This window comes from Suncus etruscus, chromosome 4 (genome assembly GCF_024139225.1).
Source record: "Suncus etruscus isolate mSunEtr1 chromosome 4, mSunEtr1.pri.cur, whole genome shotgun sequence".
Classification (NCBI taxonomy): Eukaryota; Metazoa; Chordata; class Mammalia; order Eulipotyphla; family Soricidae; genus Suncus; species Suncus etruscus.
The window spans coordinates 98,671,559-98,688,981 of record NC_064851.1 but is presented as its reverse complement, the minus strand read 5'-3'; the positions used below and the strand labels follow the sequence as shown (position 1 = coordinate 98,688,981).

Here is a 17,423-nt window from a genome sequence, read left to right as displayed (position 1 = left end):
CTTTTTAAAAAACAAACAAACAAACAAACAAAAAAACAAACAAAAAAACCCAAGGTTTTATATGATAGTTTACAATATTGATGCTATTAAGGCTTCATGCATAACACTTTACCACCATTCAGCACTGCTGCCTCCTTTTAATAACACACTTTCATCCATCATGGTTGTTGCCATTTCCTTGTTCTATTCCCCAGCACCTTTAAGTGGCATGTTTCCAACTTACGACCAAATCTCATGTTGTTTATTTCTATTGTATTGAATCTTTTGTCTGATTGTCTTTTAACTTTTAATAGTTTAACCCATCATCTTTTCATACTGTTCTAGTAACCTGTAATTTTGCTCTATAAAAGTTTCTTTTATTTTATCTAGTTCATATATTCCTTTCTCTATTTACTACAAATGAGGGAAATTTGACTTCTAGGTTCAGGACTAATGTATTTAGCAGTTCACCATTTAAAGGCAGGGTTTTATTCTGTTATGTATACACATATTGTTAGGTTACAACTTATTTTACTTAAAACAAAGATTATTCCTGGTTCCTTTGTATTTTGTTTGTTTACAACTTGGATTTACCCCAAAACAGATTGTTTTACTTGTAAACCTGGGTAAGACTGGCTCAGGATAGCATGAGCTATTTGTCCTTACTACCCCACCCAAGGTGTGGTCTCTGTAATCAATATAAATGGCATTTCTGGCAGGCAGGTTGGTGGAGAGACAAGGTAGAAGATTGCCAGACAATAACTGTTTCATCCTCACCCTGGTCTGGATTATTTCTTCCTCGACACTGATTCACACTCATTCACCTCTTTGGAGATATGGCACCTGGGGTGTTTTTACAACACATTATCCTCATTATAGTTAATAGTCAATGGGCACTTCATTTGTTTCCAATCTTGGACATTATGAATAATGCTGCTCTGAGCATGGATGTGTGACTCTTCAAAGTTGAATATTCATAGTCATTGAGTTAATGTCCAAATGCAGAATAACTGGATTCTGTGGAAGTTCAAAAAATTTTGGGGAGAATGTACTACCTTTAATATTGGCTGCACCAATTTGCATTTTTTCCCAATAGCTTCCAAAGATTTCCTTAATTCTATTCTTCTCCAATACCTGTTATCTTTTTGATAATCACCATTCTCATAGATGTAGTACTCATTATTCTGATTTTGATTTTCAATCTTTTTTATTTTGTTTATGGGTCACACCTGGCAGCGCTCAGTGGTTATTCCTGGCTCTATGCTTAGAAAACGACCCTGGCAGGCACAGGGGACCATATGGGATGCTGGGATTCGAACCACTGTCCTTCTGCATGCAAAGCAAATGCCTTACCTCCATGCTATCTCTCAGGCCCTGATTTTCATTTCCTTAATAAAACATGGGGAACCTATTTTCACATCATTTTGGCTGTCTGCATTATCTTCTTTGGAGAAGATGTCATTTAATTTTAGTCATAATGGCATATTAACCCAGTGGTAATGGCATAGCCTATTCAGGTCCTCTTCCCCTAGTGTAAGTGTAGTTAGGCTGTGTTTTAAATTTCATGCAGAACTGTTGTATTTTGCTTATTAACCCTTTGTTAGATGTGTAATATAAAAATTTCTTCTTAATTCATTTTTAAAATTTTTTAAATTTTGGGGTCACATCCAGCTGCGCTCAGGGGTTACTCCTGGCTCCAAACTCAGAAATCACTCCTGGCAGGCTCAGGGGACCACATGGGGTGTCAGGATTTGAACCACCATCCTTCTGCATGCAAGGTAAATGCCCTACCTCCATGCTATCTCTCCAGCCCCAAATTTCTTCTTAATTCAATAAAATGCCTTTAAATTTTGGCAATAGCTTAAAATTTTTTAGACTGATAGTAAATTTTCATGATTTTGATGAAGAGTTACTGTATATTCTCCACTAATAATGTACCAGCCACTCCGCTCCATCATTACTGTGTCACTTCTAGTCTGCCTCTTTCTTGGTCCTATTCCACCACTGATTATTTTTTGGAAAATAAATCCTGTCTTTTCTCAGAACAAAAAGATTATAATCTTTCTGAAGAAGATAGGAAGTTACTCAAATTTAGGTTTGGGCCAGAAGCATGGTATATGGTATAAGGATCCTGTACTGCATGCTACAGGCTCTGGCTTTGATCCCCTGAACTATATATAGTCCACCTGAAACGGTCAGAAGTGATCCCTGAGTGCAGAGCCAGAAATAATATCACCAACTATATCTCAAATACACTTCACCCAAATTTTTTTTTTTTTTTTTGGTTTTTGGGCCACACCCGGCGGTGCTCAGGGGTTACTCCTGGCTGTCTGCTCAGAAATAGCTTAGTTCCTGGCAGGCATGGGGGACCATATGGGACACCAGGATTCGAACCAACCACCTTTGGTCCTGGATTGGCTGCTTGCAAGGGCAAATGCCACTATGCTATCTCTCTGGGCCCCACTTCACCCAAATTTAAAAACAATCAAATCTATTGTGTTATATAGTTTATTAGGAAATAAAAGTTTCTATATGAAATACATATATAAAAATAAAATGTGTATTTGTAATATATAAAGCCTAGATATTTTAGATGAAAATAAATGGCTGTTTATTAGAGAGCAATTCTTAAATTAATTGCATTAGTATATGGAGATATAAATTAATCAAATTCATTTTCCTGTACTCTGCTACTTAGTATGCTAAATAGTGTACTTCATCATCTTCTAAGGGAAAATACACAGATTCATGAATAGATTTTTCTTCCAATAGAGACATCCAGCAAGACAGCTCTGAAGTATGTGATTAACTTGAAATAATGGTGACCCTTAGGGTTTCAGGCTTTTTTCTACTTCAAAACATTTTAGATATTTTATTAGCTTAGGTGAGCTGAATTCCCCAAGAAAGAAGATATTGAATTCTTCAGTGATGTGTGTCATCAGTATAGCGAGGATGAAAATAAAGCTATATGTCTACTATTTATGAGATTCTAGGCAGCTATATTTTAAATTTATTTCATAAACTGTTGAATTTTCTATAACCTGATAATGATAAACTCTTAGAAATAAATCTTCACACATAGATAAATTAGATTAAATGTGTGCATGTACATCACCACACATAAATATACACACACAAACTCATTTACTGAAGAGAATTCATGAATACTCTTTTATTGGATTTTCCCCAATACAAGACATACTAAAAAAGAAGTTCCATCAAAGTAAATTGTTTAAACCCACGGTCTTCACATCATGTAGTTGATGAACACCATTCAATTTATTAAGACTTCCAGGATAGATTTACATGCTTTCTTTTTCATTTACAACTAGGATTACATCATTCATAGTTTTTAGGAAGTCTATGCATTTGAAATTGAGTTTATAATTGATAGTTTGAATTTTCATGCAAGGATTGATGATTAAAAGTAGCTAATAATATTTTTGCACTATATTTTTACTTTACTTATTTCTTTTTTATTTGGGGGCCATATGCAATGCTTAGGTGTTACTCCTGGGTCTGCAGGAATTACTCATGGTGATGCCTGAGAGAATCACATGAGATGCTGGGATTGAACGCAGTTGGCTACATGCAAAGCAAGTGTCCTACCCTTTATTCTATTGCTTGAGTGTCAATTTTTGATACTATAATCCAAAGATTTTTGGTTTTTTTTTTGGTGCAACAGTTTTATTGTTTATGATTTTTTTAAAATTTATTTAAACACCTTAATTACATACATGATTGTGTTTGGGTTTCAGTCATGTAAAGAACACCACCCATCACCAGTGCAACATTCCCATCACCAATGTCCCAAGTCTCCCTCCTCCCCACCCGACCCGCGCCTGTACTCTAGACAGGCTCTCCATTTTCCTCATACATTCTCGTTATTAGGACAGTTCAAAATGTAGTTATTTCCCTAACTAAACTCATCACTCTTTGTGGTGAGCTTCCTGAGGTGAGCTGAAACTTCCAGCTCTTTTCTCTTTTGTGTCTGAAAATTATTATTACAAGGGTGTCTTTTGTTTTTCTTAAAACCCATAGATGAGTGAGACCATTCTGCGTTTTTCTCTCTCTCTCTGACTTATTTCACTCAGCATAATAGATTCCATGTACATCCATGTATAGGAAAATTTCATGACTTCATCTCTCCTGACAGCTGCATAATATTCCATTGTGTATATGTACCACAGTTTCTTTAGCCATTCGTCTGTTGAAGGGCATCTTGGTTGTTTCCAGAGTCTTGCTATGGTAAATAGTGCTGCAATGAATATAGGTGTAAGGAAGGGGTTTTTGTATTGTATTTTTGTGTTCCTAGGGTATATTCCTAGGAGTGGTATAGCATGATCGTATGGGATCTCGATTTCCAGTTTTTGTAGGAATCTCCATATCGCTTTCCATAAAGGTTGAACTAGATGGCATTCTCACCAGCAGTGGATAAGAGTTCCTTTCTCTCCACATCCCCGCCAACACTGTTTATTCTCATTCTTTGTGATGTGTGTCATTCTCTGGGGTGTGAGGTGGTATCTCATCGTTGTTTTGATTTGCATCTCCCTGATGATTAGTGATGTGGAACATTTTTTCATGTGTCTTTTGGCCATGTGTATTTCTTCTTTGTCAAAGTGTCTGTTCATTTCTTCTCCCCATTTTTTGATGGGGTTAGATGTTTTTTTCTTGTAAAGTTCTGTCAGTGCCTTGTATATTTTGGAGATTAGCCCCTTATTTGATGGGTATTGGGTGAATAGTTTCTCCCACTCAGTGGGTGGCTCTTGTATCCTGGGCACTATTTCCTTTGAGGTGCAGAAGCTTCTCAGCTTAATATATTCCCATCTGTTAATCTCTGCTTTCACTTGCTTGGAGAGTGCAGTTTCCTCCTTGAAGATGCTTGTAATGTCCTGGAGTGTTTTGCCTATGTGCTGTTCTATATATCTTATGGTTTTGGGGCTGATATCGAGGTCTTTAATCCATTTGGATTTTACCTTTGTACATGATGTTAGCTGGGGGTCTAAGTTCAATTTTTTGCAAGTGGTTATCCAATTGTGCCAACACCACTTGTTGAAGAGGCTTTCCCTGCTCCATTTAGGATTTCCTGCTCTTTTATCAAAAATTAGGTGATTGTATGTCTGTGGAACATTTTCTGAGTATTCAAGCCTATTCCACTGATCTGAGGACCTGTCCTTATTCCAATACTATGCTGTTTTGATAACTATTGCTTTGTAGTAAAGTTTAAAGTTGGGGAAAGTAATTCCTCCCATATTCTTTTTCCCAATGATTGCTTTAGCTATTCGAGGGTGTTTATTGTTCCAAATGAATTTCAAAAGTGTCTGATCCACTTCTTTGAAGAATGTCATGGGTATCTTTAGAGGGTTGGTATTAGATCTGTATAATGCCTTGGGGAGTATTGCCATTTGGATGATGTTAATCCTGCCAATCCATGAGCAGGGTATGTGTTTCCATTTCCGTGTGTCCTCTCTTATTTCTTGGAGCAGAGTTTTATAGTTTTCCTTGTATAGGTCCTTCACATTTTTAGTCAAGTTGATTCCAAGATATTTGAGTTTGTGTGGCACTATTGTGAATGGGGTTGTTTTCTTATTGTCCATTTCTTCCTTATTACTATTGGTGTATAGAAAGGCCATTGATTTTTGTGTGTTAATTTTGTAGCCTGCCACCTTGCTATATGAGTCTGTTGTTTCTAGAAGCTTTTTGGTAGAGTCTTTAGGGTTTTCTAAGTAGAGTATCATGTCATCTGCAAACAGTGAGAGCTTGACTTCTTCCTTTCCTATCTGGATTCCCTTGATATCCTTTTCTTGCCTAATCGCTATAGCAAGTATTTCCAGTGCTATGTTGAATAGAAGTGGTGAGAGAGGACAGCCTTCTCCTGTGCCAGAATTTAGAGGGAAGGCTTTTAGTTTTTCTCCATTGAGGATAATATTTGCCACTGGCTTGTGGTAGATGGCCTTCACTATATTGAGAAAGGTTCCCTCCATTCCCATCTTGCTGAGAGTTTTGATCAAGAATGGGTGTTGGACCTTATCAAATGCTTTCTCTGCATCTGTTGATATGATCATGTGGTTTTTATTTTTCCTGTTATTGATGTTGTGTATTATGTTGATAGATTTACGGATGTTAAACCAGCCTTGCATTCCTGGGATGAAACCTACTTGATCATAGTGGATGATCTTCTTAATGAGGCATTGAATCCTATTTGCCAGGATTTTGTTGAGGATCTTTGCATCTGTATTCATCAGCGATATTGGTCTGTAATTTTCTTTTTTGGTAGCATCTCTGTACGGTTTAGGTATCAAGGTGATGTTGGCTTCATAAAAGCTATTTGGAAGTGTTTCTGTTTGTTCAATTTCATGAAAGAATCTTGCCAAGATTGACAGTAGTTCCTCTTGGAAAGTTTGATAGAATTCATTAGTGAATCCATCTGGACCTGGGCTTTTGTTTTTCAGCAGACATTTGATTACTGTTTTAATTTCACCAATGGTGATGGGGTGTTTAGATATGCTACATCCTCTTTCTTCAACCGTGGAAGATTATAAGAGTCCAAGAATTTATCCATTTCTTCCAGGTTCTCATTTTTAGTGGGGTAGAGTTTTTCAAAGTAGTTTCTGATTACCCTTTGAATCTCTGTCATATCAGTAGTGATCTCTCCTTTTTCATTCCTGATACGAGTTATCAAGTTTCTCTGTCTTTCTTTGTTAGGTTTGCCAGTGGTCTATCAATCTTGTTTATTTTTTCAAAGAACTAACTTCTGCTTTCGTTGATCTTTCGGATTGTTTTTTGGGTTTCCACTTCGTTGATTTCTGCTCTCAGCTTTGTAATTTCCTTCTGTCTTCCTATTCTTGGGTCCTTTTGTTGAGCATTTTCTAGTTCTATTAGCTGTGCCATTAAGCTACTCAGGTAAGCTCCTTCTTCCTTCCTGATGTGTGCTTGCAAAGCTATAAATTTTCCTCTCAGTACTGCTTTTGCTGTGTCTTATAAGTTCTGATAGTTTGTGTCTTTATTGTCATTTGTTTCCAGGAAAGTTTTGATTTCCTCCTTGATTTCATCTCGGACCCACTGGTTATTGAGCATGAGGCTGTTTAACTTCCAGGTGTTAAAGTGTTTCCTCTGAGTCCCTTTGGAGTTCACAAATAATTTCAGAGCCTTGTGGTCAGTGAAGGTAGTCTGCAAAATTTCTATCCTCTTGATCTTATGGAGGTATGTTTTATGTGCCAGAATGTAGTCTATCCTGGAGAATGTCCCATGTACATTGGAGAAGAATGTGTATCCAGGTTTCTGGGGATGGAGTGTCCTATATATATCCACTTGGCCTCTTTCTTCCATTTCTCTCCTCAGGTCTAGTATATTCTTGTTGGGTTTCAGTCTGGTTGACCTATCCAGTGTTGACAAAGCCGTGTTAAGGTCCCCCACAATTATTGTGTTGTTGTTGATATTATTTTTCAGATTTGTCAACAGTTGTATTAAATATTTTGCTGGCCCCTCATTCGGTGCATATATGTTTAGGAGAGTGAATTCTTCCTGCTCTACGTACCCCTTGATTAATATAAAATGTCCATCTTTGTCCCTTACAACCTTCCTGAGTATAAAGTTTGCATTATCTGATATTAGTATGGCCACTCCAGCTTTTTTATGGGTGTTGTTTGCTTGGATAATTTTTCTCCAGCCTTTTATTTTGAGTCTATGTTTGTTCTGACTATTCAGGTGCGTTTCTTGTAGGCAGCAGAAGGTTGGATTGAGTTTTTTGATCCATTTAGCCACTCTGTGTCTCTTAACTGGTGCATTTAGTCCATTGACGTTGAGAGAAAGAATTGTCCTGGGATTTAATGCCATCTTTATTTCAAAATTTGGTGTGTCTTTTGGGTAGTCTTGTCTTAGATTAGGTCTTTCAGTTTTTCTCTTAAGACTGGTTTTGTGTCTGTGAAGTTTCTGAGCTGTTTTTTTTTTTTTTTTGTGAAACCATGTATTCTTCCGTCAAACTGGAAAGTGAGTTTTGCTGGGTATAGTATTCTGGGTGAAGCATTCATTTCATTCAGTCTTGTCACAATATCCCACCACTGCTTTCTGGCATTGAGTGTTTCTGGTGACAGGTCTGCTGTAAATCTCAGGGAAGCTTGCTTGAATGTGATTTCCTCTTTTGATCTTGCTGTTTTCAGAATTCTGTCTCTATCTGTGGGATTTGTCATTGTGACTAGGATGTGTCTTGGGGTGGTTTTTCTGGGGTCTCTTTTGGTTGGTATTCTTCGGGCATGCAGGATTTGATCACATATATTCTTTAGCTCTGGAAATTTCTCTTTAATGATGTTCTTGACCGTTGATTCTTCCTGGAAATTTTCTTCCTGGGTCTCTGGGACTCCAATGATTCTTAAGTTGTTTCTGTTGATCTTATCATAGACTTCTATTTTCATCTGTTCCCATTCTTTAACTAATTTTTCCATTGTCTGCTCATTTGCTTTAAGTTTTTTGTCCAATCTCTCCTGCTGTATGGAATTGTTATGTATCTCATCTTCCACAGCACCAAGTCTATTCTCACCTTCTGATACCCTGTCCCAGAGCTTATCCATTTTGTCATTCACTTCGTTTACTGACTTTTTCAGTCCTGTTAGTTGACATGTTATTTCAGTTTGGAGTTTTGTCATTTCTGCCTTCATATTTTCTTGGTTCTTATTAGTGTTCTGTTCAACTCGATCCATGGTTTCTTGGAGTTCTTTGAGCATCTTCCATATTGCTAGTCTAAAGTCCTTATCTGAGAGGTTGATTAGTTGGTTGGTCATTATCTGGTCCTCAGAATTGTCATCTTCATTCTCTATGTCTGATGCTGGCCTGCGTTGTTTCCCCATTGTCACACTTGTATTGTGGGTTTTTCTACGTGTTGTGGTGGTATTCATTGTCTATATGATGCAGGCAGCACACTCCTCTGGCTCCTCCCTTTCTGGATGGGCTGACTTGCCTCTAAGGGAGGGGAGTCCTCCGTGGATGAAGCCTCACACTGGGTCAAATCTTAGGCCCTAGCATGCAACAGAGAAGACAGTCTGGAGAGAAATGTTTGCTTCTGTGATATAGCGCCGTTCTTAGTGTGATTTTTCCTTCTTGTTGCAATGGTGTTCTTTCCTTAGAAAGAGTGCATGGCCGCGTAGCAAAGCGGAGTGGCCGTGCTCTGTTGGAGCCTCTTTTTGCCCCACTCGCAAGAGTTTCACGCAAGAGGACAGTAGACAGACATATACATGTCACACTCACAGTTTTTCACAGTTGGGCCCCACTGGGCCGGTGTACTTTCGTGGATTTTCCCTGCCTGCTGTCGCACACAGGGAGCTGGCTTTTGCAAAGTCTTGCCGGTTTTCCTAATCCAAAGTTTTTATAAAACAGGATAAACTGATTAATAATGAGTCGACATGTTTCTAAATTTAATTGGACTATAATTGTTGGTAAGCAAGTTAAATTTTTTCTTATAAGTCAAAATTTGCTTCAATTTTTAAAAACATACTTCTTAATTCAAATTAGTGAGTAATATAATCACTATTTTACTTTAGGAACAAAATCATATATCTACTTTTTTGCTACAGTTTTTTACTCTGGAATTTATTAAAATTAACCAATAAATTTCTGAATGAGCATCAAAGAAGTGCAGCTTTCATTATAAGATAACAAAAAACAATAGTAAAGAATATAAAAGTATAATAATTCAAACACAATAACACTTAAACATGAAAGTGTTAAAAAGTTCTGTCTGAAGCAGTAAAAATCACTATATTAGCTATTTTATTAATAATGTTAAACCAAAAGGTTTCCACGAATGAATCTAGGGCAAAATTAGAGAGGCATAAAAGACATAGTTAATATTATTAATTATTGAACAATTACCTAAGTGGTAGTTTTCAAGAAAATTTATATTGAATGCTATTATACCATTTATATATTATTTTGTGATTTATTAATATATGTTTAACAAAGAACTTTATAATCAAAAAAATTTGGAAAAGTCTGCTTGAGTTATTGCTGTCTTGAGATATAGGGCACCAAATATTTCTGAAACATCATTGTAAACCAGATTTTTAAATATGGTGAATACAAAAGTTGAAACATTTTATTTTAAGTAATAATATTTTAGACATAATCAGAACATTATAAACCATCAATATCTAGTTCTAGGTATATAGTTTTGTCAATATTAATTTGAACTGAAAATTTTTTGTGAAATATATTTTAATGCTTGAATATTTGAAGAAATGTTTGATTTCTTCAATAAAATAAAATCTCTTCATTAAAACTATTTATTTTTATTTGATTAAAAATTGGGGGGCCACACATGCAGTACTCAGGGCTTACTACTCTTGGCTGTATGCTCAGGATTTATTTCTAGTGATACCCAGGGAACCCTGAGTATGTAATGTCAATTATGGAATACAGGTGGCTACATGAAGGCAAACATCCTATCTACTGTATTAGATCTCCAGTCCCAAATAAAAATTTGTAAACTACAAAATGTGAGCTAGAAAAGCTCACTACAGTTCTCAAGATCAAACAGCCATTATCTCATCCAAACTTATCATTTTTTGTTTTCTGCTTTTCCTTTGTTTATGTGCTGTCAGGGTCTCATGATTAAGGAATCTATAGGCAATATGTTAAAATTTCTAGAAGAATTTAGGATTAAAGTAACTCTAATTTAAAACTTAATTGCTTTATTAATATTCTTATGTTTTATTATTATTAATTTGGAGATTACATCTGTGCTTGGGGATCAGTCAAAGCACTGTTTAGGATTGCTATTGTGGTGTTTAGGAATCATGCAGAATGGGATAAAATCAAGGGAAAATAAAATACATAGAAGATTAATCTACTACTACTGAAATATTCCAGACCAAAGCTATGAATTTTAGAGCCAAATTATACATGTTTTTATAGCTCTTTGTAATTTTCTTATGAGAACTTTCATTGTAAGAACTCTCTTTAATTCATACAATCATTTCTTAGGTCTTTTTAAAGTTATACCTGATAAAACTCCCTACCATACTTTGGAAGAAATTACAAGGACTGTCAAAATCGGATCCAACAGACTAGGACATCCTAGCTTCTATCATCAGAAGGATATAAAATTAGAAGGTTTCATTGTGAAGCGTGGTGAAAAAATCACACTCAACTCAGTTGAAGAGATCAATGGAGAAAGAGTGGTGAAATGTGGAGTGAAAAGGAGGCATCAAAATCACTCATTTACTCTGCCTTTATCACTAGAAGGCGAATTCTATGAATATGAAGATGAATACATTTATACTCTAAAGGAGATTGTTGAATGGAAGATCTCCAAGAACAGAACAAGAATTGTGAAATTTATTGGTATTTCAAATACCTGGGACTTAATAAGGCCATTCCCTACAGGTTTAAATGGTACTATGATACTGAAGCCAGTTTATGAAATTCAGTGTTTGATGAAATGTAAGTACCACTGAAAATGATGTTTTATGAGTATGAAAATCATAAGGTCACTGAAAGGGAAAAACTTTAGAGTATAAAGCAATGACAGTTGATTTTTTTTTTTCACCATAGACCCTTTTCCATCTTGTTTGCTTGCTGTGTGCTGCCCTTCTATTGCTTGGCTCTCCATTTACATATATTTACCTGTTGCTTCTTTGGAATGTCCTGGGAGCTCAAAAGAGACTATATGCTTCCTTTTGATAAAATGCTAGTTCTGGTAATGGTGCTTTTTAAAATACCTATTTCTGGGGCTGAAGCAATAGTACACTGGGTAGAGTGTTTGCCTTGCTTTGGGCTGACCAGGGCTTGATTGTCCAGCACCATATAGGTCTCCTGAGTTCACCAGGAGTGATCCCTGAGGGAAGAGCTAGGAGTAAGCCCTGAGCACTGCTTTGTGTGACCCCAAAACAAACAAAAATACCTCTCTCTTTCCTCTCTCTTTCTCTTTCTCTCTCTCTCCTCTCTCTTTCTCTCTCTCTCTCTCTCTCTCTCTCTCTCTCTCTCTCTCTCTCTCTCTCTCACACACACATATATCAAAAAGAAAAAGTGGTATTCATAAAACAAATTCTGGTCTAAATTTTGTGAGAGTTATCTTCATCTATAAATAAGCAAACAAAATTTGCAAGGAGTACATAGAATTATATATATATATATTTGGGGGTGACCCAAAGAAGTGATCAGGAGTTTGACCCCTGCAGTGCCTGGGATCAGCAGGGAATTCCAGGTGGTGCTCAGACCCAGGAATGGAACCAGATTCCTACTCCTGCTTTTTACCAGGCCTCACTTTGAATTTTGTTTAGAATTGACAAAACTAAGGTCATAGAAAAAGTTAATCCTCTTATTAGTATTCTGTTGGCTGTCTTAAGTTGCAAACAACTAGAATTTCACATGCTTTCCTCTTCTTCAGAAAATAATGAATAGCATTCCTTTATTTTAAGAAACTTGATTTTCTAAAACTACTGAAATTTTAGTCACACAATTGCAAATGCTGACTAATCCAGAACCTAATATTTAATGAGTTTACATGAGACCAAGGAAGATATCTTTAGTGACATTAAATTTAATATTTGAAGAATAGCTAGGAGATGGTCCTGACAAAGAAAGATGGGGAAGTAGAAAAAGTTTGAGGGTACACAGGTAAGCAAAAATATAGAAGCTAATATGTGAGAAGAGAAGAGGGAGGTTGCTATAGATGTCTCAACATGGTATTATGGATTGGAAGCTCTTTTATCATGTATAAAGTGTTTAACATTTGTACAAAACACACAGTAATAGAGGTGGGTTTTGTTTTTTATTTGTTTACCTTGTAGAAACAGGGTCAGAGGAATGTAGTATGAATGCTGGATTTGTGACAAAGTTCTAGGTACTTATGCAGTATTGATATCAGAAGGATAGACAGGAAAAATGTAGTTGATCTTAATGGCTTTTTAGGAAGCAACAAGATTCAGAGATCTATTGGGACTAGAAGAGAGGGCTACCTGAGTCCCAGACTTCTGGTTTAACCTAATGGTTAAATAAAGGTATCATTTATTCAATAATAAAATTAACAGAAATGACTTTAACAAAATTAGTTTTGATGAGCTCAAAAAGAGTTTCTTGTTAACTAAAGTCCCAGAAGATAACCTTTTGTTGAAATAAGATTCTTCATGGAAAGATACAGTATCTTATTGTTGTTTTGATTTGCATCGCTCTGATGACTAATGATGGGAGAATTTTTCATGTGGCTTCTTTTGGATCATCTTTATTTCTTCTTTGAGGAAGATCTCTTCTTTCCATTTCTTGATGAGGTCAGATGATCTTTTCTTGTTATGTTTACCAGTGCCTTATATATCTAAGATATGAATACTGAGAAGACTTTTTATCCTGATCACCATTTTTTTTTTTTGAAGTGTAGAGCTTCTTAGTTTAATGTAGTGGCATTTGCTTATCTTTGCTTTCATTTGCTTGGTCAGTGGTGTTTCATTCTTGAAAATGTCTTTAGCTTCAGTGTCTTGGAGAGTTCTGCCTATGTTTTTCTCTATGTATCTTATGGTTTCAGGTTCAATATCAAAGTCTTTAATCCATTGTGATATGTCTTTTGTTGTTGTTGTTGTTGTTGTTGTTGGTTTGGGGCCACATATGGTGACCCTCAGAGGTTACACATGGCTATGAGCTCAGAAATGGCTTCTGTCTTGGGAGACCATATGGGATAGAATTTGGGGATAGAACTGTAGAACTGTAGTCTGTCCTAGGTTAGTGCATGCAAGGCAGATGCCCTACCACTTGCGCCACTGCTTGGCCCTGATTTGTCTTTTTTTTTTTTTTCATGAAGTTAAAAGAGGTCTGAGTTCATTTTCTGGCAGGGAGATGACTAGTTTTTCCAGCGACTCTCGTTGAAGAATTTTCCTTGCTCCACTTTGTATTTCTTGCTCCCTTATTAAATATTAATCTATCATGTACCTGAGAATTTGTCTCAGAAAATTGAAATCTATTCCATTGATCTGAATGTCTGTATTCATTGAAATGGCATGCTGTTTTAATTACTACCACTTTAAAGTACAGATAGAAGTTGGAGAAAGTGATGGCAACTATCTTCTTCTTCTTAAATATTGGAAGACTATTAAACTGTTCCTGGGGGTTAATTGTTCCATATAAATTTCAGAAGTGTTTAATTTATTTATTTAAAAAATGTCTTGAATATTCTATGGGAGTTACTTTGAATCTGTACAGTGCTTTGGAAAAAAATTGCCATTTTATTGATGTTAATCCTCTCAATCCATGAAAAGAGGATGTGTTTTCCATTTCCTGTATCCTCTTTTATTTTTATTTATTTATTTATTTATTTTTATTTATTTGGTTTTTGGGTCACACCCAGCAGCGCTCAGGGTTTCTTCCTGACTATGCTCAGAAATCGCTCTGGCAGGCACAGGGGACTATATGGGGTGCCGGGATTCGAACCACCATCTTTCAGCATGAAAGGCAAACGCCCCACTTCCATGCTATCTCTTTGGCCCCCCTTTTTTTGGCCTCCTTTATTTTTTGTAGCAATATTTTTTAATTTGTTTGTATAGATCTTTCACCTCTTTAGCTAAGTTGATTCTGAAGTACTTAGATTTCTGAGGCAAAACTGTAAATGAGATTTTAAAAATATCTTTCTTCTATTTTATTATTTGTATATATAGAAAAGCAACATTTTTGCATATTAATTTTGTGGATTATCACTCTACTATACAAATCTATTGTTTCTAGAAGCTTTTTTTGGTTTGTTTTTGTTTTGGGGCCAGACCCAGCTGTGCTAGGGTTACTACTGACTCTGATCAGAAACTACTTCTGTGGCTCTTTAATTCTGATGAATGAATGCTTGCAATGCTATAATTTTTCCTCTTAATATTGTCTCAGTTGTGTCCCACAAGTTCTGAAGTTCTTCTCATTTTTATTTGTTTCCAGGAATCTTTTGATTTTCTTTTTGATTCCCTCTCAGACCGTTTAGTAGAGAGCTGTTTAATTTTCAGGTGTTAAATTTATTTCTTTGTTTGTAATTTACCTCTATTTTCAGTTTGTCATGGTCTGAGTAGAAAAAATACTTTTTAGGTCTGGGAACTGCTCGGCAATGACATCTTTGACTATTGCTTCCTGACTCTCTGTGTTTCTTTCAGGCAGTAAAATATTGGATTCAGTTGTCTGATCCATTTTGCTACTTTGTGCTACTTAATTGATGATTTAGTCCTTTGATTTGCTTGACTTTTGTGGACTTTTGTGCCATCATTTTGTAGAAGTTTGTTGTGTTTGTGGGGTGTGTCTTGTTTTAAAGACTCACTTCAGTTATTTCAAAGTGGTTTTGAGTCTGTAAAGTTCCTTTGCTATTGTTTTTTTGTGAACCTTGTGTAGTTACTTCAAATTTGAATGTGAGTCGGCCTAAGTAAAGTATTTTTTTCATTGAGTCTTTATTATTATTTTTAAATAATATCTTTATTTAAACACTGTGATTACAAACATGATTGTAGTTGAGTTTCAGTCATAGAAAGAATACGCTCCCCAGGGGCCAGAGTGGTGGTGCAAGCAGTAGGGCATTTACCTTGCATGCAGCTGACCTAGGACGAACCGTGGTTCTATCCTTTGGCATACCATATGGTCCCCCAATCCAGGAGCAATTTCTGAGTGCATAGCCAGGAATAACCTCTGAGATTCACTGGGTGTGGCCCCCCCAAAAAAATCAATCAACCAACCAAACAAAAAAGAATACCCCCTTTCACCAGTGCAACATTCCCATCACCAATGCCCTCATCTCTCCCCCACCCTGCCTGTATTCAAGACAGGCTTTCTACTTCCCTCAGTCTTTGACATTATTATGATAGTTCTCAGTGTAGCTATTTCTCTAACTGCACTCATCACTCTTTGTAGTGAGCTTCATATTGTGAAATTAGTTCACATAACACTCATAATGAAAATGAGAATGGGCTGAGGAGTTATTGCAGAGGTGAGGGCACATGTCTTGTATGAGCCCAACCTAAGTTTAACACGTGAAACCACATGATTGTCTATGCATCACTATGTGTAGCCACTGCAGAGGTGACATCCCCCCCCCCCCCCCGGTATTTCAAGAACTAAAGAACACCACATTCTCAGGGGCTAATAGTGAAGTGTACAGCCTGGTGGTTGAGTATTGAAATGAGTTTTTACTAAGTCTTCTGAGCAGGAATAGGAATAACTCCTCTCCCCCACTCCATAAAAAACAGAACTACTTAATAAACAAGAAGTCTTCCATTTTAATTTAAAAGTTTAGAATAGGAAAGAATTAGGAAATTAGTAATAATTTTAATGATTACCATCTAATAAGGAGTATAATGCAAAACAAAAGAAATTAACAAAATAATTCACTGACAGCTCAAAATAAAATTTATGAATTGTCCATTGTCAAAATATATGACCTAAATCGTATAAGAAAGTTCTTATTAAAGACTAATAAATTTATTAATAAAGTTGTTAATAAATATATGAGTTGTTATTTAATAGCAGTACAAAAGAAACTGGAAATTGAGACAGTATAGAACTAGATTTTATTACACATTTATTTGAAAAGCATGGAAAGAATCATCTTGCCCTCAAGAACTTGTAACAAGAAGATTTCAATCATTAGGTATTTATGCTAGTTGCAAAAGTCAGGTATTCAAAAGTTGTTATGTAACTCAGAATATTTCTGAAATGAACACTAACTGTTCAAGGAAAAACATTTGCTTAACATTAACTAAACTTAAATGTAGGGAATTTTTTTATTTAAAGGTTTGTGTTGTGTGTGTGTATGTGTGTGTGTGTGTGTGTGTGTATTACACATTGTGATTAACATGAATCTTGGGTGTAAAGGGGCTTTCCTTGAAAGAATAGGTAGAAAGATAGGTTAGTCACTTCACTAAATGAGTCAGCGGCATAAAGAGGAAATCTATCTTTTAGAGAAAGTGAAATGAAGATTGTTCTCACAAGATGTTGCTTTGATAAAGAGAAATTTACAGTAATGATTAGAATTTATGCTTATCCAGAAACAAAAAAAACTGATTGTTTAAGTATATATATTTTCTGACTCAATAAATTTTATACTAAATGAGTTTGAAATTAGAAATATTATAAGAAATACTTCCAGGGTTGCATCCTTAATACTTGAAGTTGTTTCTTTATTTTCTCTTTATCAAATACATATTTTCATTTTGTTTTGCTTTTGGGTCTCAGTGGTGCTTAGAGTTTATTTTTGGTTTTGTGCTTAGAGATCATTCCTGGTAGACTCATGGGGATATACAAGGTGCCAGAAAGCAAGCCTGGGAACCTTTATCCAGGCAAGTACCCTATCCAATGTATGTTCTCTCAGACCTCAATATACTTTTGGTATACCTGGGGGAACCATATTTTTATAATTATTTCTACAGTCATTTGGGAGAAGAAAAATTAAACTTTTTGAGGTGTAAAATGGCACATGCTGTATCAAGAATTTGGAATAGACATTT

The 17,423-nt window shown here is 35.9% G+C and overlaps 1 protein-coding gene across 1 annotated transcript in view; it reads left to right on the top strand.

Moving 5' to 3' along the window:
• THEMIS (thymocyte selection associated) overlaps positions 1–17,423 on the top strand; it is a 289,446-nt gene that overhangs the window by 87,654 nt on the left and 184,369 nt on the right. Inside the window, 1 exon segment of the mRNA XM_049772621.1 lies at positions 10,954–11,412. Within this exon segment, the coding sequence (XP_049628578.1) occupies positions 10,954–11,412 (459 nt within the window).